At 43.0% G+C, this 25,239-nt stretch overlaps 2 protein-coding genes across 5 annotated transcripts in view; both read left to right on the top strand.

Annotated features, from left to right (window-relative positions):
* The window catches only part of DUS2 (dihydrouridine synthase 2), a 38,624-nt gene extending 34,119 nt beyond the window's left edge, over positions 1-4,505 (top strand). For all 3 annotated transcript variants that reach the window (XM_074314689.1, XM_074314690.1, XM_074314688.1), the window contains 4 exons: positions 1,137-1,286; positions 2,420-2,507; positions 3,615-3,688; positions 3,923-4,505. In XM_074314689.1, the coding sequence (XP_074170790.1) occupies positions 1,137-1,286; positions 2,420-2,507; positions 3,615-3,688; positions 3,923-4,160 (550 nt within the window). In that variant the 3' untranslated portion in view covers positions 4,161-4,505. The remainder of the gene's footprint in view (positions 1-1,136; positions 1,287-2,419; positions 2,508-3,614; positions 3,689-3,922) is intronic.
* Positions 4,506-9,763: 5,258 nt separating this feature from the next.
* The window catches only part of NFATC3 (nuclear factor of activated T cells 3), a 95,398-nt gene continuing 79,922 nt past the window's right edge, over positions 9,764-25,239 (top strand). For both annotated transcript variants that reach the window (XM_019756369.2, XM_019756378.2), the window contains exon 1: positions 9,764-10,172. In XM_019756369.2, coding sequence (XP_019611928.1) covers positions 10,070-10,172 — 103 coding nt within the window. In that variant the 5' untranslated portion in view covers positions 9,764-10,069. The remainder of the gene's footprint in view (positions 10,173-25,239) is intronic.

Here is a 25,239-nt window from a genome sequence, read left to right as displayed (position 1 = left end):
CCATGACTGTACAGTCTGAAAGGCCTCTACTTGTTCCTCTAGACCAGGGGTGTTCAAATTGCGGCCCACGTGCCAACTGCGGCCCGCAATCCATTTTTAATTGACCCGCAGCAAATTCCAAAAATATATTTAGCTTACTTAAATAAACCAGGTGAGGCAATACGTACTTCACCTCGAGTGAGTGGCCCGGCTGTTTGTGTATTTTACCGCGTATGGCCCTTGGTGAAAAACGTTGAAAAAAGTTTGGACACCCCTGCTCTAGAGCATCTATGGCTTCAACTCAAGTGGTTGACATTTGGGGCCCCTCACAACCTGACCTAGTGCGTGCTCTCACAGGTCCCTATTTACTCTTTTTTCCTCCTCCACACCTGTGCTCATACTGGGTCTTCTCTCTAAAGGCTCTCTCCCCCTCATGTTGGTTGTCTGTATCCTCCCTCCTCCAAAGAAGCCTTTCTGAACCACTCACCCCCAGACATCCATCTTCATGAATGTCCTCCAGCCCTCAAGATGCTTCATAGAAGAGAAAGGCCTTGCCAGAACCTTCCTCCTCGTCCTGGGCTTGTGGTGTTGGTTCTATCCCTACTCCACCTAGCTTACCCAGTGTAACCCAGGTGTCTTGTGAGTTCAAGAGTATAATTCTGTAGCTCTGGGTGGTACCTCAATTTAGGTGAGGCCTAACTGCTTGTGGCCGGGGCAGGAAGTGGGGAACCACTCAGTGGTCTGGCCTCTGTCTCTTCCTCCCATGGGCCCACATGAGGATGAGGCTATGCGTACCTCCAGTGCTTGCTCAGTGTAGGTCAGCTCACTCACTGCTGGCTGGGGACACTTGCCTGTGTGCTCTTCCTTGGAAGAGAGGCTGTGCTCATGTGGTGGAGGTGACCTTTAGAACCTTTTCCACCTCGCCCTACCTGCCCTGTAGTATCCACCCTCAGGGGCCCACATTCACTGTCCATCTGCCAGTCCAGGCTGATCCCAGAGGTGGGTAGAAGTTACCTTCTGATGGCCAGGTCCCGGTGGTGTTTTGGTGTATGTATGGGGGGTGCATTTCTCAGTGGTGGGGCTCTGGGTTCCTGCAGTCGTTCCCTGGATGCTGGCTCCACTAATGGGCTTGCCCTACTCTACTTGTCTCTCCATAGTGAGGCCTTTGGCCTTGGTGCCTTCTATGAGGAGACCACACGAGAACTGGATGCCCGGCGGGCTGAGCTCTTAGCCAGAACCCCAGAGGAGGCGGGGGAGCCAGCTCAAGACACTTCTGGTGTTATTAAGATGGCTGTCAAGTTTGACCGGTAGGTCTCTGACTTGGCCTCAGCTTGGGTCAGGGCCAGTGCCCTTGGGCTGCATGGGCCAGGAGGCTGGCTGCTGTATATATTTAATGACAAGCTTAGTGACCACAAGTGTCTTTGGTTTGGACACTTGTATTCAATTTTTAGCAATCCAAAAAAGGCACTTTGGAGAAGACAGGCCCTGAAAGCCTAGGCAGTGCTGTCAGGGTTGTGCATGTTTTCCCAAGGGTAATTGAACTCTACCTTTTCCCTGACCCACCCCCTCCCACAACTCAGGTTGCAAGGATTTGTCTCCTTCTGTTCCTGAAAGTCTGTGCTTTTTTTCCCTGGCCCTGAGGAACTAGCTGCCCGCAAAGAGCTCACCCGGTCGCAGCAGGACCCTAGCCCTCACCTGACTGTGCAACCCCTGCCCACACCCACTGCCCTCACCAGCCCTGTCGTGTCCTTTCTAGCCTGAGTGGCCTCAGGCTAATTATTGCTTCAGACTGTGACACAGCTTTGATTGGGGCCTTATCCTTGTCCTCTGCAATCTGGCATCTGAGCTCTTCTCAGGTCCCCAGGCCCAGACCAGGAGCCAGACTTGTCTGGCAAGGGCTTGGAAAGAGGGGTGTGGGAACAGCTGTTGGGAAGCCATATCCAGGGAGAGCTCCTGTTGGGAAGCTGGAACACGGTGCAGACTGACTCTGAAACCAGAGTTCACTGTGTCTAATGTAGCAGTGAATCATCCTGACCCTTGGAAGACATAATTAGGGTGGGCACCGAGCTAGATCCCTGAGACGTTGTGTGGCCACCTGTATTCCCCACCCTCACCCACTCCTTCCTGGTCTTGTCTTGAGAGGTAAACCAGACCTTCCTTTTGGCTGATGATGGCTGTTTTCCAGGCTGGAGCTCACAGAGCTGGGAGTTCACTTCCCACCCTAATCCCCCAAGCATGCTGAAGCCCATTTTCCCTTTGGGGAGAATGCAGGTCCTTGGTGGGATAGAAATGGGAGGTCAGGGGAATAGTACAAGAGTCTTAAGGCAGTAGCCTGATATCTCAGTCTCTGCAACTCCTGTCAGGAACTGAGTGGGGCCTCTGTTGAGGAATGGAGTGGTTATGGTGGGTGGGCCCTGACTCCTTCCCCTTCTTTCCCCAGGAGAGCATACTCACCTCAGATCACCCCCAAGATGTGCCTGCTGGAATGGTGCCGGAGGGAGAAGTTGGCACAACCCGTATATGAAACAGTGAGTTCCTGGCTGTGGCCTGCCCTGCATCTAGCCCGACAGCATTCCCACAGCTGGTGCCATCACCCCCAACATACCCACAGCTCGTACCCTGGACTCCAGGCTGCTTGGCTGGAGCCTGGCTTTGACCTCTGTGGACACACAGCAGTTACTGGCGGCTGGGCCAGTTGCTGATAGCGCCTTTCCTTTGATAGTGGGCCTGTTGTCTAATTCTGGCCACTTTCATAAAACTGAACTACAGACCTAAGGGGCAGCTTGGGTCAGTGCCTGCCAGTGGTGTTGCTTAGGCAGTGGAGATGTCTCTGGAAATAGCCAATTGGCTTAGGAAGGATGCTCAAACCTAAATGTTAGACACATTTTTGGACCAGACTTTAGCCAGTGGGGCCCCTCGTTGGAAACTTTGAGATAGTATTGCTTCACCTCCTCTGGTCTCCATGGCCATGCCTCGTTTAGGTTGCTCTGTCTCTTCCGAACGGGCCTTCTGACCTCTAAGCTTGTACCTTCTGGGCCTTGTGTCCTCCTCTGCCAGAAGGATATTTGTAAAGCGAAGCTCTCCTCTGTCTTCCTTGCTCACGTCCTCATCAGCTCTCCAGTGCCTTTGGGATCAAGTCCTAGTGCCTCATCAGCACAGAACACGAGCCCCCAACCTGCCTTTATGCTTCAGGTCTCATCCACTCAGCTCTCTGTCCTGCCACATCACCTGGTCTCACTGCCAGATGTACCTTCTTTGCTCCAGTCCTGTCCCCTCTCACCCCGTTGCCATCTGGTGAACTCCTCCTGATTTTGGGGACCTGGTCCATCCAGATGTCAGTAGGAGAAGACTCCATAGTCACACACAGACAAGGGCCCTGACGGCCCTTTGCTTAGGACCATAACAGAATGCCTGACACGCTGTTGTGTCATTGTGTATCCACCTTTCTTCCCTGGAAGGTGCACCAGACACTTCTGCTGGGGAGGAACATGTGGTATAGGTGGCCTTCCTTTGATTTTGGTGGGAAGGACTTCCTTTTCTCTGCCTTTGATGGGATCCTGGCAGGTGGGCCTCTGGGGTTTGTTCCTCTTGCCCTCATGCAGCCATCCCTGTTTCCTTCGCAATCTCTGCACCAGGTTCAACGCCCCCTGGATCGCCTCTTCTGTTCTGTTGTCACTGTTGCTGAGCAAAAGTTCCAGTCCACCTTGTGGTGAGTTTCCTGGTGGGCATGACGCTTGGGGTGGGGGGGGTCTGATCCTAGCATTGGCCTGGGAGGGTTGGGGGGGATGGTGTACTTTGGTAGTGGCATCCCTGGGCGATGACCCCTCCCTCAGTTTTGTCAGAATCTGTGCCAAGGGTGTTGTAGAGTCAGGCCTCCCAGCCTCTAGTCTTGCAACCAGTCTGCCTCCCACCTGCCTTATTGCTGCATGCCTCATCTGCCCAGGGACAAGTCCAAGAAACTGGCGGAGCAGGCTGCGGCCATCGTCTGTCTGCGGAGCCAGGGCCTCCCTGAGGGTCGGCTGGGTGAGGAGAGCCCCTCCTTGCACAAGCGCAAGCGGGAGGCTCCTGACCAAGACCCTGGGGGCCCCAGAGCTCAGGAGCCAGCAGTGTCCGGGGAGCTGTGCAAGAAGCCCTTGGTAGCCTTGGGAAGTGGTAAAGAGAGCCCCATGGAAGGCTGGTGACCACTGTCCCTACCTTGTTCACTTCTTCCATGGGCCTGGCCCTAAGGTGACTGTGGGGACAGAGCATGAACCAGATTGGACAATTTGCTGCCCTTGCCTGACAGGAGTTAAGAGGTTCTGGCCTGGGCCATCAGCCAGGAATGGGACAAGGGGTACCCAGGCTGCCCATCTCCCTTGGTAGGTCTGAGTAGCAGGGCCAAGTTCCCAGTGACCTCAGTATTTTCTTTGAAAACAGAGGCTTTTCAGGTGGCACCTCCCCAACCTGACATTGGTACAGTGCAATAAAGACATCCTCTCTACCCTTCGCCACGGCTGGCTGCTTCAGCCTTGGGCGTCACACATGGACTGATGGCCTGGCGTCATTATTCTACTCCCACCCTGTGTGTACACTGGAGCTTCCTGAAGCTTATCTCCTACCCATCCTTGTGAGGCTGGGTGGAGGTGGCGGACAGGGTATCACCTTTAATGCTCACAGGACTTGAGCTGAGCCAGCAAGGCCAAGAAGCCCATCCTTCTACTGATGGTAAACCTGAGGCAATGGCCATCAGTTGGCTTTCCTGATGAGAGGCAATGTGGTATCTGGGGGATGATTAGGGTATCTGGTACCGCAGTAAGGGACCAGCTCAGGTGAGTGGGGTGCCTGCTCTGGGCAGAAGACGCTGGAGATTGCTGATGGCAACAATTTGGGGCCCTAGCGATTGCCCGCCCACGCCACTGCCCCCCCTCCGCCCCCACCATCCCGTTTGGGCCGGAAGGAAGTGGCAGATTCTCTTTAATTTCCTCCTGGCAGTGAGAAGCAAACAAACGGCTACCACAACTTGTGGGGCCACCCCCGCTTACTGGGAGGGGCCTTCTGACCAAAGGTCCCTGCCCAGTGCCGCCCCTGCTTCCTCAGCTGTAAACATGCTGCTTCTCCTCCCCTTTTCCAAGCTCTGTGGGGAGGGGGGGATTCACCCTCTGGGCCAAGGCCATTTTCCTCCCATCTCCCCAGGGTTAGGCCCCTGTGCCAGCCAGCAGCCAGCCAGCAGCCCCTGAGCCTGCTGGCCTGTCAAGGTTTGGGTGGGTGAGGCGTGTGTCTCAGTTCTGGAGCCACTCCTTCCAGCACCCATATTGCTCTTCTGTATATATAGATAAGGATACTGCACTACCAGTGGCCTTCCAGAACCCATTGCTTTCTGACCTTGGGCAAGTCACTTCTAGTCCTCTCTGGGCCTAAGGGCCCCCCTCTGGACAGTGGGATCACCTGTTCTCTGCCTGCTGGAGGTTGGCTGGAGGATAAAGAGGCAAGCCCTGTGATAGAGCCCTGTATGGCTAATGGGGTCACTCCATGCTGAGGCTACCTAACAAACTGCCCAAACCAGTGCTCCCAGAGAAGGGGCCCCATCCAGGAGAGGACTGAGGCTTTGTCCAATCTCAGCCATCAAGCTTTAGGCACATTTATTTCTGATTTTTCTTATAAAAAAACTGTCTCAGTGAAAATGTCCCCTTTGCCTTTTCTTATACCCTGACTGGAACAGGGCAGACAGGGAGGCCCCAGTAGACTCCCCAGGCATACTGAATCAGTCAGAGCTTGTGGGAGAACCCTGTGTGGGCCAGGCATCCAGTCTTAAGATCCACTTCCAGGGTGGGATTGGGCTTTGTCATCTGATCTCTTTGCCCATCATTGTGGTTTCCAAAGGACACCACTTTTCTGGCAGTCAGGTTCATTTCTGGGCTATGGAGGAGAGGCAGGGGTAGAGGTCAGCTGCTAAGATAGAGGCTGGAATGTGGGGACTGAGGGCCCAGGAAAAGCATTGGGGAGAGGGTCACTCACAGGAGAGCAGGTAAGGGAGGGCTAGTGCATGTTCCATGACTAAGACCCTGGTTGAATATGTTGGTCCACAAATGGTCTTGCTTTAGCAAACCTCAGTGATGCCTGCCCTGGTCTCAGAGTGACCTGCTGAAGACCTGGCACCAACTAGGGGAGCCCAGTCAGGTCTGAAAGCTCCACCCACTGTTCTCACCATGCCTACCTTAAACTAAGGCCACTTAGACACCCAAACCCCTCTCTGGACTAGTGGCCACAGCACTTACCTTCCATTCCAACCACCTGGATTAAGGACTTCCTCTTAGCTCATCACATGTTGGGGATAAATGGTTTTGATATGAACACGAGAGGGAGGTATGAGTAACGCTAGAGAGAGTGGCAGTTCTGAAGACCACAGCAAGCAGACTGAACTTGTGCAGATAAGTGGGGGACCTCTTACCCATGCAGTCCTGCACTCTTAGTTCCTTCCAGGTGTCACTCCTGTTCAGAACTTTTCCATCGCTCTCCACTGCCCTCTGGATCAAGTCCAAACTCCTCAGCTTAGCATTTGAGGACAAAATGCTGACCCTGTCTTCTCAGCACTGTGCTGACTTCAGCAACTATTTTATTTGATTGTAGGTGGCTGGTCCCATCGCCTCTGCCAAGATTGGGAGTTGCTCAAGGGCAGCCCTGTGTTCCCTATAGGCAGTCTTGGCATGGGGGTGGGGAGTCAGCACAGAAGAAGAAACAAACAAGAGCTTGGACATGAGGGAAGTAGGGGTGTGTGTGGCATGGAGAGGAATAAGTTCTCTAAACTCTTGACTTTCCTCCAAGGCTCCTGTTTCTTCTAATGTGGAACAAAGAGGGCTGGACTGGGCTAAACTACAATCCCATGGCCCAGGCCACAGAAGAGCCTTCAACAATGGGGGCTCAGAGCCAGACTAGTGGCAGCTGATGAAATAGATGGCTTTCCCTAAATCTCAGGCCTAACTGGCATTCACACAGGAGGGAGAGGGGGTGTACAGGGACCCACACAGTTTTTTCTTTCTCTCCCACCAGCCAGCCCAGTCTGGGGTTCTATCTACTGCACAGATTCCCTGAGCTTCATGATTTCACAGGGATCTCAGAAGGCTGGAGGCGAGTCAGATGGCCTCCTGCCATCTAAAAGAGCTTTGGAGGTGTCTTGAGGATGAGCTCATCGGGGAGGTCCTGGCCCTAGCTGAGGAAAAGGACTGGAGAGAGTTCATGTGTTGGTGTGTGTGTGTGTGTGTGTGTGTGTGTGTGTGTGTGTGCAGAGCTCCCAGCCATTTCTGTCTTTCTTACAAAGTTTGGGCCCACCCCTGCCCCAGCCTGCATCACTCCATGTTTGAATTCTCAGTTTTCTCCAGACCATAAACTTTCCCCAAGACCTGACCCCTTCTAAGTTTTCTCCACGTGCACAGTTGCTGGGAATACAGCTGCATCACTGAGCATTTGAAAAATAGGTGAATTTTTCAAGCCATCTTACAGCTTCTGTGGTCCCTTCCTGGCAGTGGGGCTGACAAGCCCAGGATCTCCCACTTGCCTTCCTCCTGGCCTGGCTAGTTGACCCCCTGGTTCAGGTAAAGTCATGTCCAGAGAGCAGAGAGGCTAGATAAAGGTACCTTTTCTCATCCAGTTGATAACCTGGGAGGTATGTATGTGTGGGGCCAGGGGGTCACATCCTGAAATTGCATTAAGTTTTATGGGGAGGGGGAGGTGAGCTGGCCAACCTTCTGGGACCTTTTACTCTACCAGGGTAATGTTACATGTACTAATTGGCAGACCAAGCATCTGCCTGGGGCAGAAGTCTGCAAAGTCAGTGTGGCTTTTGGCTTCTTAAGTTCCACATTCATCCCCTCAAGGTTGGAGATTCTTTGAAGGCAGGACAGCTTATTGGGAGGATGTTACACCCACTTAATGCCATTTGCTCCCTCCTCTACCACTGTTATTTTCTCTTGCCTCTAACCCCCCAGTCCAATCCAGTGATTCATCCAGAATTCTGAACATGGAAGTCCCCTGCTCTAAAGCCCTCTGTGGCTCCTTACTGCCCTCAGGATAAAGTCCGGATACCTTCCAGTGGCTTGCAGCACTGTCCATTCGTCCAGCCTTACCTTTGGCTTCTGCTCACTGCAGGTACTATCTTGGTCTCCAAATCTTTAGAAATCTGTTCTCTATCTGGAACCATCTTCCTCACCTCTTGTCCATCTCTCCAATTTGTACTTAGCCCTGTGGAGGACCTGTAGCCAGAGGGATTATGAACCTTCTCAGCTCCTGGCACAGCCCTAATCTCTGCATGGTCATTGTAGATATACTGGCCTCTTCCGCACCCCTGAAGGGAGCCTAATTTACCTCTGTGTCCCCAGGTCTAGTACAGGTATGGGTACAGAGCAACAGCTAAGAGAAATTTTCTGACCTCAGGGATGAACCAATAAAAGATAAACGTTTCACCTGCTCTGGACATTCCCTGTCCTCCTGACCTAAGGCCTAAGGCTCCTTGGTAGCTCTGGTATCATTTTTTGAGATGTCTCTGCAAGGCCCTCCATCTTGCTCCTCTTCTCCCAAGGGCTTTTTGTGGGCAGTGTGGGATGTGCCTGGGCCCTTGCACTTGCACCTAAGCCTCTGAGAAAGACAGCGTCATGGGTTCCTCCACAATGTGCTAGAAGGGATGCTGGAGCTAGAGGAGTGGGTCACTTTTGCCTCTCCCAGCTCGCAATCCACACAGCCTTGGAGCAGCCCTAAGTAAACAAGCCAGGCTCAGCGTTCCTGGGCACTGGCCTCCACCCCAAGTCCCAGGAGGAGGCGTTTTAGGTCGTCTGGTGGTGGTGGTGGTGGTGGTGGGGGGGGGGGGGGGAGTACACAGGCTTGCTGAGAAGGGGCCAAGACCGAAAACGGTTCTTTAGACACTGTCACTTCCTCTCCACGAACAGCCACTCGGTTTGGGTAGCACGATCCCTCCTACTTTCATGGATGTGCACTGGGGTGCAGAGACCAGAGACCGAAAGTGGCGCGATTTCTTGACGGGCATTTCCGTTCAGTCTTCCCAACTTCTTGCAGGGGACAGACCCTGCCCGTCAGGTTTTGCTGAAGCCTTGATTCGCCGGTTGTCCTCGAGGGAGCAGCTGCTAGGCCGGCTCGTCGGAACAATGGCTCAGCCAGCGAAGTGCGGGACCCGCCCCGTAGGGGTGGGTATACAGAGGCGGGGAGCTCAGATTCCGGACTTGTAGCGCAGCCCAGGTCTTCTCTGGCTGAGCGCCATCCTAGCTGGAGGCTCGGCCCGGTCCCCACCTTATCGAGACCCCGCCATTAGGGTTGGAGTTGGGGGTGAGGATGTGAGTGTTATCCACATAACCCTTCGGGGCTCTGGTACCTTCCCTAAACCCAGCCAACCGAAGTAACACTGCAGCAGCTCGTCACCGAACCTACAACCTCAGGGCACCAGCTCCCCTTCCTCGACGTGAGCTCCTCCCAATAAGGAAAGGGACCTTCTTTGATTGGCCGGTGGTGGGCGCCTCAATCCAATTGGAAAGGGCTATCGACCCCACACCTGGGTGCGGGAGTCTGTTTTAGAAGGAGTTGAGGAGGGCATTAGAGGCCAAACTACAACTCCCAAGAAGTAGCGGGGCTATCCAGCTCTGCATATTTACGTGACTTCCTTCTCCGGGAGAGGGAGTCACGCGGTAGGCCTGTGAGAGGGCGGGGCCATCGGGCTAGTCCGCGGCGACAGTGGCCTATGGGTGGCTGGGTCCGATGGGCGCGCGGTAGGGGGCGGGGTCGGGCGCGCGGCGCGGCGCGGGAGCGCGCCGGCGGCGGCGGCGGCGGCGGCGGCGGCGGCGTCTGTAGCGGGGTGGGGAATGTTGGCTACATCCACTGTGGCGGCTTAGGCACCAGCGACTGGCAGTGGCGGGCGCTCCTGGTGCGGTTCGGCGCGCATCCAGCTCTTGAGTTCGGAACGGTATATTCGGCGTCGCGGTTCCCCGCCCGGAAAGTTTGTCGCGGAGCTGCGACCTCCTGGCCGGCGCGGCCCGGCATGAAGCGGCGCTGAGGAGCCGCCGCCGCCGCCGCCGCCGCCTGAGGAGGAGCCGCACCACCCTGGGCCACGCCGATGACTACTGCAAACTGTGGCGCCCACGACGAGCTCGACTTCAAACTCGTCTTTGGCGAGGACGGGGCGCTGGCGCCGCCGCCCCCGGGCTCGCGGCCTGCAGGTGGGTGCCGGGCCGGGCGGAACGAGGAGGGGCGTCCGCTCGCACGAGCTCGCCCTTTCCCTGGTCCCTTGATTGTCTGGGTTCTGGTAACACCCTGTGTGCGTGTGTGTGGTGAGTGAAGAGCGAATTTAAATAGCTGAGGAGGCGTGTGGGTCGCAGCGACGTGGAAGTGGCCGCGGGCTTGGCTGGAAGCGAACTAGTGGGGAATTCGACTCCGGGACGCCTGTGGCCAGTGGTCGCTTGGGGTTTGGAGGCCGAGGATCAGTGCCGCTGCCCAAGTGGCGTCTGTTTGTCGCTGCTCTGCCGGCGTGGTGCGGAGAAAATGTCCCTGTGAAGTGTAAGCACATTTGGTTTTTCATCTATTCTTGGTTTTTAAAAATATTTGAAAGATGTGCATTCTTGAAGTGTAGGAGCTCTCTAAGATTCGTGCACATGTCTGTTAAGTCTGCGTTGCTGGGAGAGTAATGCTATCGTATTAAGTTCCACTTGTGTAAGTTTATGGCCCACATTTAATTCGAAGTGTAACTCATAACGGGACTTTCTGAAAATTAGGTTTCTTTTCTTGAGCAAAGTGTTTGGAAAGAGTAAAAGAAAGTGGGTTGCCTTGTTCATAATTCTCCTAGAAAGTTCTGGAAATCAATTTTGATTTTAAGCAAAAGCTCACCTCGGAAGATGTTTTAAAGGAGATTGTGAATTGGGAAGCCTGGGCACCATAATGCTTGGAGGTCAGACCAATCAGGAAATAGAAACAGGATGGCTGGGGACTTAGAGCTCTCCTGTGACCTGGTTTGGAATACTGTGGTTCATTAAGTTCACTTTCCCTATTACACATGCAGGCGAACTTCAAAAGGGAGATGGATAAGACTAATCTCTGTTTATTCTTTCCGGGTATTAGGTGAATTAGTTCATGTTCATATTGATACTCAACAGACAGTTCTGTAGAGTTGCGTTGAAAAATCTGAACGTGAGGCATAAGATTCTTTGGGCAGTATTTAGTATTTGTCTTATCAATCCTTTTAGTCTTTGTTAGATGTCTTTTTCAACATAAATAATTTATAAGTTATTTGTTGGTTGTGTTTATTTCAATTCCACTGACATCATTTGAACACCTATTATGTTGAAGGTACTGTTAGGTACTTCATAGTGTTATGATAGATGCAAAAAGGGCTGAGGTCCCTCAAGAAGGTAGGAAATGGGGGGGAGGGACACATAACCCAAATAACTATGCTACTAGGCAGAGGAGTATCATATCATCAGGTAAATAGAGATTTTATATACATCCAAAACATTGAATAACATTTAAAACCTATGAAAACATCTTTTTAAGAAATGATTTTTGCCTCAAAAGCCCCCCCAAAACATTTTGCTGTTAAAATTGGTCTAGACGGAGTTAAGGTTTGAAATTTGATTTACAACTGATATTCCCAAAGTTAAACTTGGGCATTTTATTTGTGACGAAAAGTTCACTTTAAAATATTCTAGTAGCTATTTTTTTAAAGTGTTTTTTTTTTAAATTAAGGTGAACTACACATGACATGAACCATTTTAAAGTGAATGACTCAGTGGCATTTAGTGCATTCACAATGTTGTGCAACCACTGCTATATCTAGTTCCAAACCATTTTCATCACCCAAAAAAGGAAACCCCGCACCCATTAAGCAGTTGCTCCTCGTTCTCCCTGGTCCCTTCCCAGTCCCTGGCAGCCCAGTCCCCAATCTGGGATCTGTCTCTATGGATTTATTTATTCTGAATATTTCATATAAATGGAATCATATACATGTGTGACCTTTGTGTCTGGCTTCTTTCATTTAGCATAGTTTTTTTGTGTGTGGTTCAACCATATTGTAGAACATATCAGTACTTCATTACTTTTTATGGCTGAATAATATTCTATTGTCTATATTTCCCAATTTGTTTATCCATTCATCCATTGATGGACATTTGAGCTGTTTCTACCTTTTGGCTATTGTGAATAGTGCTGCTGTGAACACCTAATAGCAGCTAATTTTTAAATTCAGTTGAGAAGGATATGTTAATATATTCAAAGCCAAGGTTTCACAATTATTGGTTTACAAAACTAGTTTTCCACTTTAATAAGCATAATTATGTTTGTAGTTTGAAGGAACTAAGTGGATTAACTGACATGGTTTTAGGATAATAAGATGCAATAAAGTGGGCCATGAGAATAAAACTGCTTGGTAGAATTCAGGTCAGTATTGGGTTATATCAATGTTTTTACATGTTTTTGGCTTTTTTCCCTTATTGGAATGGAAGTTCTGTAAGAGCAGGGGTAATAGCATCTACATCTTGTTTGTACTTGTGCCTAGCACAGTACCTTTAACATAGGCACCCAATATTTGTTGAATTAATGAATAAATTCTGCTTAAGTTTTGAGTCACTGTTCACTTTTTTAAGGGTGGTAGAGGAAGTTGATGAGACTTGTTTCAGTTCTTTGGTTTTTATTGGTCAGATCCATAAGGCAACAGATCTTGGTAATTTTGGGCTGCAGTTTTTCCATCTCTAAAGATTTGAGAGTACTTGTATCACATCTAATTTCCATACAGAAGATTTTTGAAATATATTTGGGGCAGAGGGGGTTAGAGGATGGAGACCGAGGATAAGCCAAGGGGCTGATTAGTGAATGTCTTAAACAGGCTTGTTAAAGTACAGATTAGATGATTTGATGATTTGACACTTGTTAATGTCAGATATTGTGACTGACTTTTTAAAGTTATTGCTTACTGAGGTATTTTGAAATTTTTCCTACTGAGGAAAATTTAAGACCCTAGAGTCTTTACCTTTTTTATTTTTTTACTATGAGGACAATGCTAGCTTTGATTTTTCCATTTAATAATGAATCAAACTATTTTGTTTAAACTTTGTTTTACTACCTAGCTTCAAAATGAGGATATACCTGAATAGTAAATAGAGAATTTAAAATTGGCAGTTATTTAATGTAGTGTATTAACATAATTTGCCATTATAAAGGGCAAGTTCTGGTGCTCTATTTTAGTGTACTGATTGTGTATCTCTAGTAGTTTGATGTTATAATAATCTTTACTTTTCAAATTCAAAGTTTCATTCTCAGGGTTTGCTCATTACTAAATATTGACTTTTTAGTCCTGAATGAGAGTCCCTGGGAGGAGTGTGTGGTATACTGTGTGTAGTATCTTATCTACTGGCACTTTTTAAAAAGGAAGAAATAAGTTACGTACAATATGTATTTTTGTAATAAATTTACTTTATGATAAAATGTGTGTAATTTTGTCAATATCACTTTAATACCCAATTTTTTTCATACGTGAAGTTGAGGAACTTTTCCTAGATCATTGTCTAATCTTTAATTTGTAGGTTTTTACTTTGTTTAGTGCTTGGAGATCTGATTCATGTCTATTGACTGACTTAGATAATTTTATTTTCTCACTTTTCAGTTTTTATTGGTAATTTTTACTCAACATTTTTGTTTTATCTTATATTAAATGAGATAATGTATCTAAAACTCTTGGCACAGTCATTGGTCCAGTGGTGCTCGTTAGTGGTGGTAGTTTACATTTCTTAAAAAAAACCAAAAAACCGAAAAACTGATGATAGATTATTTTTCACTTCCTCCACTTTCCTAGACCCTTTCCCTATACTAAACTAAAACATACTAACGATCCAGTCATTTAAACCTTGCTTAATGATTTGGAATGTGTGTCTTCGACATTTTTATTTTATCCTCTTAATTCTATTTTTCTTTTCAATTTTACCTCATATCTTACTAAATATAAGTACTGAAGGTCATTCACTTTTAATTGTTTTTCTGCTTTCTTGAATTAAGTTGTTACTGACTGAGAATGGTGTGAAAGATGGTTGATTTGCTAACCATATTAAGTATAATTAGATATTTAAGTCAGTATGAAAAAAGGGAAGTTGTATGGTTTTCTGTAGAAATTTAATGGTGTGCTTGTATGGCACATTAGATTAGGTACCGTAAAGGAGGATTTGGTTATTGCTGAGCCTTATTTTCATGCCACAGGTCAGCTTTTCCTTTAGACTTGAATGCAGTGAGAATATGTATTAGGTGACTGAGTCAGTGATAAACATTTCACTATTTAACTTGGAAGAATAATTTAATATTCTGTTTCTTTGACACTTTTCCAGATAGGGTAGGGAGAGGATGGTCCTACAGGTATTAGCAGAATTTTGTGATGGAGATTAATGAATAAATGTGTTTTAGTGAGTATGGGAAAAATTGAGGAAAAAAATTCCATGTTATATTGTTCTGTTAAAACTTATCGTTTTAAGAGTATTTGCTATGCCTGCATTTTCTTAGGTTTTCCCATTTGCCAATACAGAAGGGATATTATGGCATATATTCTAAACTAATAGCAGAGGTAATAGTGTAGTAGTTTTATTAGATGATATAAAAATTAAAATTTGGGTATTATGCACATGACCAAGAAATCGTGGGGGCCCAGTACTGTATCTTAAGCATTTAAAGGCATTTAAAATAGTAGTTTAGGGGACGTTGTAGAATCAATTTATTATGACTTGCTTTTTTGTGGCATCCAATGAACTTTGCCTAAAATTATACAGGTATGTATTTTTATTGAAGGCATACCTCCAAGCTCTGCATATGAGTTTTTGCTCTATATTTATTTTTTCAATGAAGTGTGATCATAAGGACATTTTTGTAGAATTTGTTTTTCTGCAGAGAAAGTGATAAATAAAATACTGATATATAAAATGGAAACCTTTTAAAAGCAGACAATGAGTTGTGATACTGATTGTGAAGTTTAATATGTCCTTTACTTTCCTTCTTAGTATTGAGTAGTTGATGATTCAATATAGTGAAGTTTTATTTTAAATAAGAGGTGGGGTTGAGGAAGCCATAATACAGTGAAGTCAATTGCAATACTCTTAAGAGATAGGAAACCTGAGTAGATTGAGCCTCATTTGATAGTAAGTGGTAGTTTGCTCACAGCAGTAACATAAATAAGGGAGGTGTTGTCTAAAGCTGTCCTGGTGGGTCAGGGGAGTAGACACAGCCGACTTGGCAGTAAGCCTGGCTTCTAAAACAAAATCCAAGTCATCAAATTTGCCCAGGCATGCCATATGAGGTTCAAGTAACAGTGGAATTTAAGAGGAGTGAGTTTGTTCAGGGAGGCTTAGGAGAGTCACAAGCAGGAGCAAGCTTTTTTAACAGCCATAATTTTAACTCAAACATAACATGGGTCTGCATATATTTCAGCATTTCTGATAATGTTTATATAATTATACTGTGTGACTCTCACCTGTTTGCCTGAATTCGGTAAACTTTAGAAGAGAGGAACAGTTGGACCTCTAAAGATTTGTAGTATGGTCTATGAATTGTCTTTGAATTAGCTGAAATTGAATCATTGGGACAGTTCTAGTTAACATACTGGTATTCCTGGGTATAAGGGAACTACGTGTCTGAAAGCCTGAAAACCCCAGGTACACTGGAGAAATAACTTGAAGGCTTCATTTTCCTACAAAATGTACAGTTTCAATATGTCTTATATTACAGAAGCAGGTGAGAGTTTTAATATTTTAAAGTACGCTTTCAGTGTCTTAAAATAAATTTTTATGTTTCCTAATTTTGTGTTACATTTTCATCAGCTTTGGTGTTTATTTTAATGAAAAAATCGGTAGGATTATGTCAGCTTTGAAATTACAACTTTTTTTCAGTAATGTTGATTTGTGTCATATTAAAAATATTTTTAAAAGCATTCTTTTTTCCCATCAAGGTAGTCATTGGCCAGAACACTTAAATGGACAGTTTATGAGTTGTACTTAAATGTAAATATTTTTCAATATTGCTTTAAAATAAAAAAGGTTGTTAAACAAAAATGGCATTCAGAATAAAATGACATTCAAAATTGCTGAAGCTAGATAATGGGTATGTGGGAATTCATTATAGTAGTCTCTGTGCTTTTGTGTATGTTTTAAAATTTCCATAATAAAGTTTTTAAAAATGACATTCAAAAATTCGTCAAGCTCTTAAAGGTGCTGCATTAGGACAGGAAAAATGCTCACTTTAAAAAATAGCATTGTGAAGTTAATAGGATTTGCTGTTGCATATAATTTTAAACTGCTTTAACAAATAAAATAAAAATTAGTTGTGGTATGTCTGGTTTAGAAAACCGATTTCTCTTCGGGTAGGATTAGCAATAGAGTGGTGAGGTGAGTTAGCGGTGCACATAAATAGGAAGTAGACTAAACTTAATGATATTTAGGTATTTTTTAATTTTTAAAATATTTCTAAGCAGTAATTATATAGGGTCAGAAAAATTCACTTATTGTTTAGCAATTTAAAGACTTGAAATTATTTTTAAAAATTTAAATGTTTGGTCATGTTACTTGTCTTCATCAGTCTAATATTTATTGAGAATTGTCAATTCACTTGAACTTTTAAATTTATGATGAAATGAAAGTGGAGAATCTAGTCTTAATTTTAAGACTAGATTTTTAATCTTACTATATAAGTGGTAGATATTAACTCACAAAAAAGAATAAACTCTTGATTTGTGAACGTTTCAGAGCAAACAAGTTCTGAAATTTGTATTTTATATTTTGCCATTTGTGAGATCATGTTGAATACTAAAGGCATACAAGTTTTAACTTGTCCTTTATTTAAGGAAAGTCTTTGGGGAAAATAAAGCATTTAGAAAGTTTTATCTAAATGTTACTTTTAATTTTTTATTGCAACATAAGAAATTAAGGAAACTTGATATTTCCTCTGCTAGCCACACTTATTTATAGTTTTCCTTCCAGTGAAATTTCTTCAATTAAAAATGACATTCAGAAATTATTGAAGTTAGATGATAATATATGGGGACTCATTATACTATACTTTCTGATTTTGAAAACTTTCATAATACAAAGTTTTGAAACCTTTTTACCAAGTTACAGGGCAAGAGCTAACTTAACATTTCAACCTAGCACAAGCATACATGTTTATACACATAGAACTGAGATAGAAATTTCAGATAAAACAGCATTTACCTTTACTCTATGACATTACTCTGACATTTTCTTTTTCATGATATTGAAAAATTGGTCATGACTCACTAATAGATCACTACCATCAGTTTGAAAAACAGCTCTAAGAGACGGTTTCATAGTTCTGATTATATTAAAACTGGTCATTGAGATGTTCTTGTTATTCAAACCATATTTCCCATATCTGCAGTTCTTTAATACATTTTTTAAAAAATATTTTTTTATTGAATTAGCTTATTGCTGACTTTTATTGGGTTAGGTGATTGCTACATTTTGCTGCTTCCTGAAAATGTGTTGTATCTCCGTTGCCAAAGTCCAGTCTTGGTCTCCTCCTGTTTGGATTTGTGTAATTTTCTATTCATATTTTATTCCCCCAAATTCAGTTTTGAAAGTCATAGGTAAGGTTATCTTCTGTTTCTGCTCATTTGCATCTGTAACCTGCTTCCTCATTGGTCTTCCTCATTGTACTGCACCTATTTTATACCCCTCACTCTGTACGTTAGTGTCAAGTTCATCATCTTTAATTTTATTCATTTTTTTTTTAAGTCCCAATATAAAACCGTCCCCTGCAACCATTTGTCTGGACTGCCTCTGTGATCCACATGTTGTTTCGTTGTCTTTCTCTATTGTGAGGCAATCTTGAAACGTGATTTTGAGGTAGTAATGAACTCTAGGTCTGGGTTCTAGATTTGTGTCTATTGCTGATAGTGATATTGCTAAGAAGCACGGAGGAATATTTTCAGGCTAATTCAGTCCTTTTGTTTTATCAGAGGAAATTGAGGTTCAAGTTGACTGTCCCAGGGTCATTTAACTAGTTAGTTGCAAAACAGACACCCAGGACCTCTGACTCCCCGGCCTTTGTTCTTCTCCACTAAATTGCTGAATTTATGCTTGAAAATCCTAGTTTTTCACAGCCTATAATTTCGACCATTTTTGTAGCTGTTTCTTTTTCGTTTGTATTCTGTTAGTTAAGTATTTAATTCAGTGTTACTGAGTACCTATTATGTGCAGGTATTTTAATATACATTATCTCCAAGTCTCATGATAAACTGAAGAGGTAGGTATTTCTATTTTATATCTGAGGGAACATAAATGCAGAGAGAATTGACCATCTAGAAAGTAGAAGAGTTGGTATTTGAACCTTGGTTTTCAGACTTGGGGCTCTTTCTACTAAGCCTTTTGCCTCTCTACTCACAGTAAGAGTTTAGTACAGAAATATTCAATTTTTCCTTTGGTGAAACCAATACTTACGTGTATGGCAAACACATGGAATCAAACATATCTGAGCCAGGGCTTACAAGTTACACATGCGTTCCTGTGACTAGATTTTCTGCTTTTGGCTCAAAATGGCTGTTTGAGGGATGCCTCTTACCCCTTGCCTGCTATAGAAAAATTTAAATGATAACAGTGATACAGCCAGGCCAGTGGAAGATACTGTACATCTAACTGTTTTAGGCCCACATTAGGCTCTTTGGGGCCTCTTCTCTGCTTCCTTGTGGATATGGAGGTAAAGCGGTTATGTAGTTTGAGGTTTTAAGAACTAAGGAGTTGGCCTTTCTCATTGGCAACTCCCTCCCAAGTTGTGCTGTGTAGAGTCTGATTTGTGACCTTTGCAGGTTATTTTGCACTTTAGATTTAAAATTTAAAGCATTTTTTTTAGATTTGTCATCAAAATTGCCCTAAGCCTAAATGAGGGGAAAGTTCAGAATTTTAAAAATGCTAAATTACTTGTTAGGGCAGGGTTTTTTTGTGTGTGTGTGTTTTTTTAACATTTTGCTTTCACATGCTCCAAAAGATATATGAGTACTGTTTATTTCTTGGTTGAGTTTGGAACCCAAGTAAAACTGCTCTCTACCTTCTGTAGCCACTAACACTGACACACATTTTTTTTCCTTGATATTTTGATCAATTTGCCATGAGCCACTTATTTTTATCTCCCAAGATCAGTATTACTTGTTGGGCTTCTCTTTGTCTACTACCTATTTCTTTTTACACACACCCAGTTGTCTCTGAGCTTTACCAAAACTCTCCTTTTCAGAGCAAAGGCAAGAAGTCTCTTTTGGTATGCTACTTAGTAAATGTTGACTGATCACTGTTTTGAAACTTTTGTTGATTTTTTTATCATCTGATCACTATTAGAAAGAAATAGTAATACGTACTTTAAGTTTTCTGGTTTAAATATATGCAAACAGTTACATTTGGGGTTGACATTTGGTAGGAGAAGGGAAAGAGACACAAACACTGGCTTCACGTGGCTCTTTAAAAGTGAGGAAGGATTTTTCCAGAAGCCTATAGCAAACTTAACCTCTCATTTCATTTACCAAAATTGGGTTACTTTCCCTTTCCTAAATTAGTCACTGGTAAAGACTGATGGAATTATTCTTAGCCACCCAGGCCCATCCCTTGGCTTGAGATGTGGTTGGCTTACCCTGAAGCATATGGCTACGTGGAAAAGGAGTGGATACATGGAAGAAAATCTGTTAGGGAAGAAGGAGAAAATAGATGCTGGGAGGGTGCGGTGGTGTGTGTGTGTGTAATCAGCCAACAGAATCCTTGGCACTTACCGTATTTCCCCAAAAATAAGACCTAGCCGGACAATCGGCTCTAATGTGTCTTTTGGAGCAAAAATTAAAATAAGACCCGGTCTTATTTTACTATAATATAATACCAAGTATAATATAATGTAATGTAATGTATAACATAATATAATATAATAACATCTTACATACTATAAGACCGGGTCTTATGTTAATTTTTGCTCCAAAAGACGCATTAGAGCCGATTGTCCGGCTAGGTCTCATTTTCGGGGAAACACAGTACTATCCACAGTATGCTGCCAATTGAGAGACTTTAAAATGTAAATGCTACTTATACTATGCAATTACTTTTTCTGGCACTGGCTTTTTCTCTTGCTGTGTAAAAGTTCTTGGGGGTGGAAATGGGAGTCCAAGTGCAGAGAAAGTCAGAGGATGAGGTGTGGCTAGTAGATTTCTATGAATAGTGAGTTTGCGGTCTGGTGACTGGGATGTATGGGACACCAGATTTGTGTTCCTTGTATGGTTCAAGTGGGGATCAGATGGTCATGCAGACATACAGAAGCATATAGAGTCAGCTAGTAAAGCCAATCCTGATTTTTCAAAATAGAAATAATAAAGTATTTTTAAAGTGTTTTATTTTACTCTTTCCCTTTAAGGCTAGTCCAAAAAGAACTAGTATTTGTTAAATGATAAAATAGAAAGATATGCACTGGGAGACCAGGCAGGAACATTGTATAAAATCTTAGACTAACTGAGAAGGAAGTGACCTCAAGACTGTTAGCTGAGTGAACATACTAAGCCATTCAATCTTTTAATAAAATTTATTGTGTCAGTTTATTGGAGATGACATGTAAATAATACAGGTACAGAGAAGGCACAAATGAATAAGGGCATAAATGAAAAAGAGCTTAACTTTGAGAAATCAGAAAAGAGGTCACAATTGAACTGAATCCAGTAGAATGAGTTTCCTAGGTAGACAAGGTAGGAAATAACATTTCCGATCCATTGATGACCACAACCAAAGACACAACTTACTACAGTCCTTTAATTGGAAAGGTTATAAAAATCAAATTATAGTATCCAGATGTGGCTGGAGATGGAGAGCCTATTATGCTGTAGTGAGGAGTTTGGATTTTAGACTGAAGACAGCAGGGAGCCATTGAAGGATTCCAAACTGGGCAGGAATGTCAGATTTGTGGATTAGATCACTGCTACACTGTTGATAATGGATTGAGTAAGGCAGAAATGGAGATGGGGGCAAATGTATCTGAGAAATAATAAAGGCAGAGGAGTAGAGACGACAAGGTGGGAATAAAGCTGAGATAGATTTAGAGGAAAGAAATCAGTAGGACCTGGTATTGGTTGAGTAAGGAGAGGAAGGAGGCTAGGATTATCTCTATTTTTCTGGTTTGGGTCAATTGTGGCAGGAGAAGCAAGTTTGGAGGTGAGGAGAGGGAGAAGATTGAATTTAATCAAGTGCGTGTCAGGCACTATGAAAAGTCTGGGAGATGTGTATATCATTTTACTAGAATGATAAAGTATGTAGAGGAGTAGACAAAGTAAAAGGGAGGGTTTGGGCTTCTGAGGGGTGTAAATTGTGGAAAGGTGACTAGGACGTGTGTGATAAATAAGGGTTGTTTAGTAAGATTTGTTATGCAGATAAGTGTGGTTCTCCTTTTCCTAGTTCTAGAGAGGGAACACCTTTATAAATGGAAATTTATATCACCTTTATAGAGGGAAATGTATGCCCTGCTTTTAAGCAGAAAGGGAGAGAGAACAGAGTTCTTCTGTGTCTGCTATTTTTCAGTTGCCTTCAACTCAAATAATCCTTATGCCAAAGTGGCATGTTTTGATGTGGCATATTCTGATCACCTTCAAAAATAAGCTGTACTTATTTAAAGTGTACATTTTGATAAGTTTTGACACACGTATGTCTATGAAGCTTTCACCACATTCAAGATAGTGAACATATCCATCACTCCCCAAAGTTTCCATGTAATCATTCCCTCCCACTCACCTTTCCCCTTTACCCAATCACTGAAGTCACTATAGAAAACATCCAAATGGAATCATGAAGTATATACTCTTTTTTTGTCGGGCTTCTTTCATTTGGCATTATTTTGAGACTCATCCAGTAATGAGGTTATTCATTTTTATTGGAGAGTTGTTTCCATTGTATGCATATACCACAATTTGTTTATCCATTCACCTCTTGGTGGATTTTTAGATTGTTTCCAGGTTTTCACTATTACAAATAAGGCTGCTATGAGCATTCATCCATAAACGGCTGTGTGTGGACACATTTCTTTTACCCTTGGATAAGTATCTAGGAATGAAATGATTGGATTATATGGTAAATGTAAGTTTAACTTTTTGAGAAAGGGGCAGAATTTTCCAAAGTGGATGTATCATTTTACATTCCTACAGCAGTGGAAATATACATTTCCACATCCTCACCATTTTGTGTGGTCAGTCTTTTTAATTTTAGGCATTCTAATAGGTATGTAGTAGTATCTCCTTATGGATTTATTTTATATTTCCCTAATGACTAATGCTGTTGAGCATCTTTTTTGCCATCTGTATATCTTTTTTGGCGAAGTGTCTGTTTAAATCTTTTGCCTATTTAAAAAAGCTTTCTATTTTGAAATAATTATATAGTAACAGAAAGTTAAAAAAATATATAGAAGGGAGGTTTTGGGTATCATCTTGCATAACTGTAGTATAATATACCAAGACTAGGAAAATGACATTGGTACAGTCTACCAAACTTATTCAGATGTCACACACTCGTGTGTGTGTGTGTGTGTGTGTGTGTGTGTGTAGTTCTGTGCAATTTTATCATGTGTCGATTCCTGTAACCATCGCCACAGTCATGATACAGAACTGTTCCATTACCAAAAAGTTCCATCTCACTAACCCCTTTATGGTCACATCCACTTCCCTCCCTCCTCCCTGCCCCAATCTCTAATTCCTGGCAACCACTAATCTGTTCTCCATCTCCATAATTTATTTCAAGAAACTGTCATATAAATTGAGTCACATAATATTTAACCTTTTAAGGTTGGCTTTTGTCACTCAGTATAATTCCCTGGCAAGCTTTCCAAGTTGGTGCGTATAGTGAGTTTATTCCTTTTAATTACTGAATAATATTCCATGATATGGATGTATTACAATTTTGTTTAACCTTTTGCCCATTGAAGGACATTTGGTTATTTCCAAATGAATAAAGTTGCTATGAACATTTGTGTATAAGTTTTTATGTGAATAAGTTTATTTCTTTGGTTATAAATTCCCAAAAGTGCAGTTGCCTTCCAACCTCCAATAGGTGAGTTTAGTTCTATAAGAAACTGTCAAACTTTTACATTCCCACCAGCAGTGCATAGATTGCCCAGTTTCTCCGCATCTTAGACTTATTTGATATTATCACTATTTCTTATTTTAGCCATTCTGATGGTGTTTAGTGGTATCACATTATGGTTTTAATTTAATTTCCCTAATGACTAATATTAAGCGTTTTTTAAACCACCTGTATATCAGTTTTAGTTAAGTGTTTGTTCAAGTCTTTACCTCTTTTAAATTTGGATTGTTTTCTTATTGTCGAATTTTGAGAGTTCTTTCCTTTTTTAGACACAAGTCCTTTATCAGATACATGCTTTGCATAGAGTTTCTCTCAATCTATGGCTTGTTTTTTTAGTAACAATGTCTTTTGCAGAAGTTTTTAGTTTTGATGAAGTTTGATTTATCAAATTGCTCTTTCATGGATTGTGCTTTTGATGTTGTATCTAAGAAATCTTTGCCTAAACTTAAGTTCACAAAGATTTTCTCCTCAGTTTTCTTTTGGAGATTTTAAAGTTTTCAGTTTTACATTTAGGTTTATAGTCTGTTTTGAGTTAACTTTTTTGTAAATGGTATAAGGTACGGACCCAAGTACATTGTTTTTACATGTGGATATCCAGTTCTTCCAACTAAGTTTAAAAGGCTATCCTTTCTCAACTGCATTGCCTTTGCACCTTTGTCAAAAACCAGTTGACTATATATGTGAATGTGAGTTTACTTTTGGACTCTGTTCTATTTTGAGCTATGTTTGTCCTTTACTGATACTACAGTATCATGATTACTGTACCTTTATAGTAACTCTTAAAATCAGATAGTGTCACTTTTTCAACTGTGTTCTTTATCAAATTGTTTTGGCTATTCTAAATCCTTGGATTTTTTAAATATAAATTTTAGAATCAGCTTGCCAATTTCTACAAAAAAGCCTACTGGAATTTTGATTAGGATTGTAGTGAATCTGTATACCAGTTTTGGGAGAACTGGTATCTTACCAGTATTGAGTCTTCTATGAATAAAATGTCTCTCTCCATTTACTTTATTATTCTATTATAGATCACTATTATTATTTAATTTCAGCAATATTTTGTAGTTTTCAGTGTACAGGTCTTTTAAACATCCATGTACAAAGTTTTGTATGTGGACATGTTTTCATTTCTCTTGGGTATCTAAGAGTAGAATTGTTGGATCATATGTTAATTCCATGTTTAACTTTTTGAAGAGCTGCCAAACTGTTTTCCACACTAGCTGCAGCATTTTTACATTCCCATTAGCAATGTATGAAAGTTCCAGTTTCTCCACATCCTTGCTAATGCTTGTTATTTTTCATTTTCAGTCTTTCACTGTGGTTTTGATTTGCTTTTCCCTAATGACTAATGATGTTGAGTATCTTTTCATGTGTTTACTGGCTATTTGTATATCTTCTTGGGAGAAATGTGTATTCAAGTCCTAAAAATAGTCCCATTTTAAAATTAGATTGTTTTCTTTTTGTTGTTGAGTTGTAAGATTTCTTATATATTTTGAATACTTTTTTGAGGTTATGCCATCTGCTTGTAATACAGTACATTCTTTTCACATTGTGTGCATTCCAAACTTCTGGTTGATTTTTAAAAATTTGCATACATTAAAGTTCATTTTTTGTGATGTACACTTCTGCAGGTTTTGACAAATGCAGAGTTATGTGTTCTTTACGCCAGTACCATACAGAACAGTTCCATCATTTAAAAAATTCTGCCAGGGGCTCCCTTTGTAGTCACCCATTCCTTGTTCCTTTTGTGTCCGGTTGCTTTGTTTTGGGGGTCTGAGTTGTTCATTGTAGGATGTTTAGCAGCCTCCGGGCCCCTACTTGCTGTATGCCAGCAGTACCCCTCCAGATGTGACAACCAGAAACTCCTCCAGACATTGTCAAATGTTCCCTGAGAGCAAAATTGCCCCCCTAAATTGAGAACCAGTGTTTTAGAGGAAGAAGGAGAGAGAAGACCCTAACGAAGAACTCAGATCTCAGGGAAGCTTTTTAAAGGAAGTGACAGATTGAAGGAAGTAGCCAGTGGAGAGAAGAGGAATGTTGAAGTGATTAAAGAGAAGATAACTGATGGAACTAGGGAATGGAATTTAGATGGAGTGATTAGCTTTATATGGGAGACAGGTCACTTTTTTTTTCCTGAGAAAGGAAGACATGAAAAGGATAAATGTAG

Source organism: Rhinolophus sinicus, linkage group LG11, assembly GCF_036562045.2.
Source record: "Rhinolophus sinicus isolate RSC01 linkage group LG11, ASM3656204v1, whole genome shotgun sequence".
NCBI classification, from domain to species: Eukaryota; Metazoa; Chordata; class Mammalia; order Chiroptera; family Rhinolophidae; genus Rhinolophus; species Rhinolophus sinicus.
The sequence above is the reverse complement of the archived record's forward strand: the minus strand, read 5'-3'. Positions and strand labels throughout refer to the sequence as shown.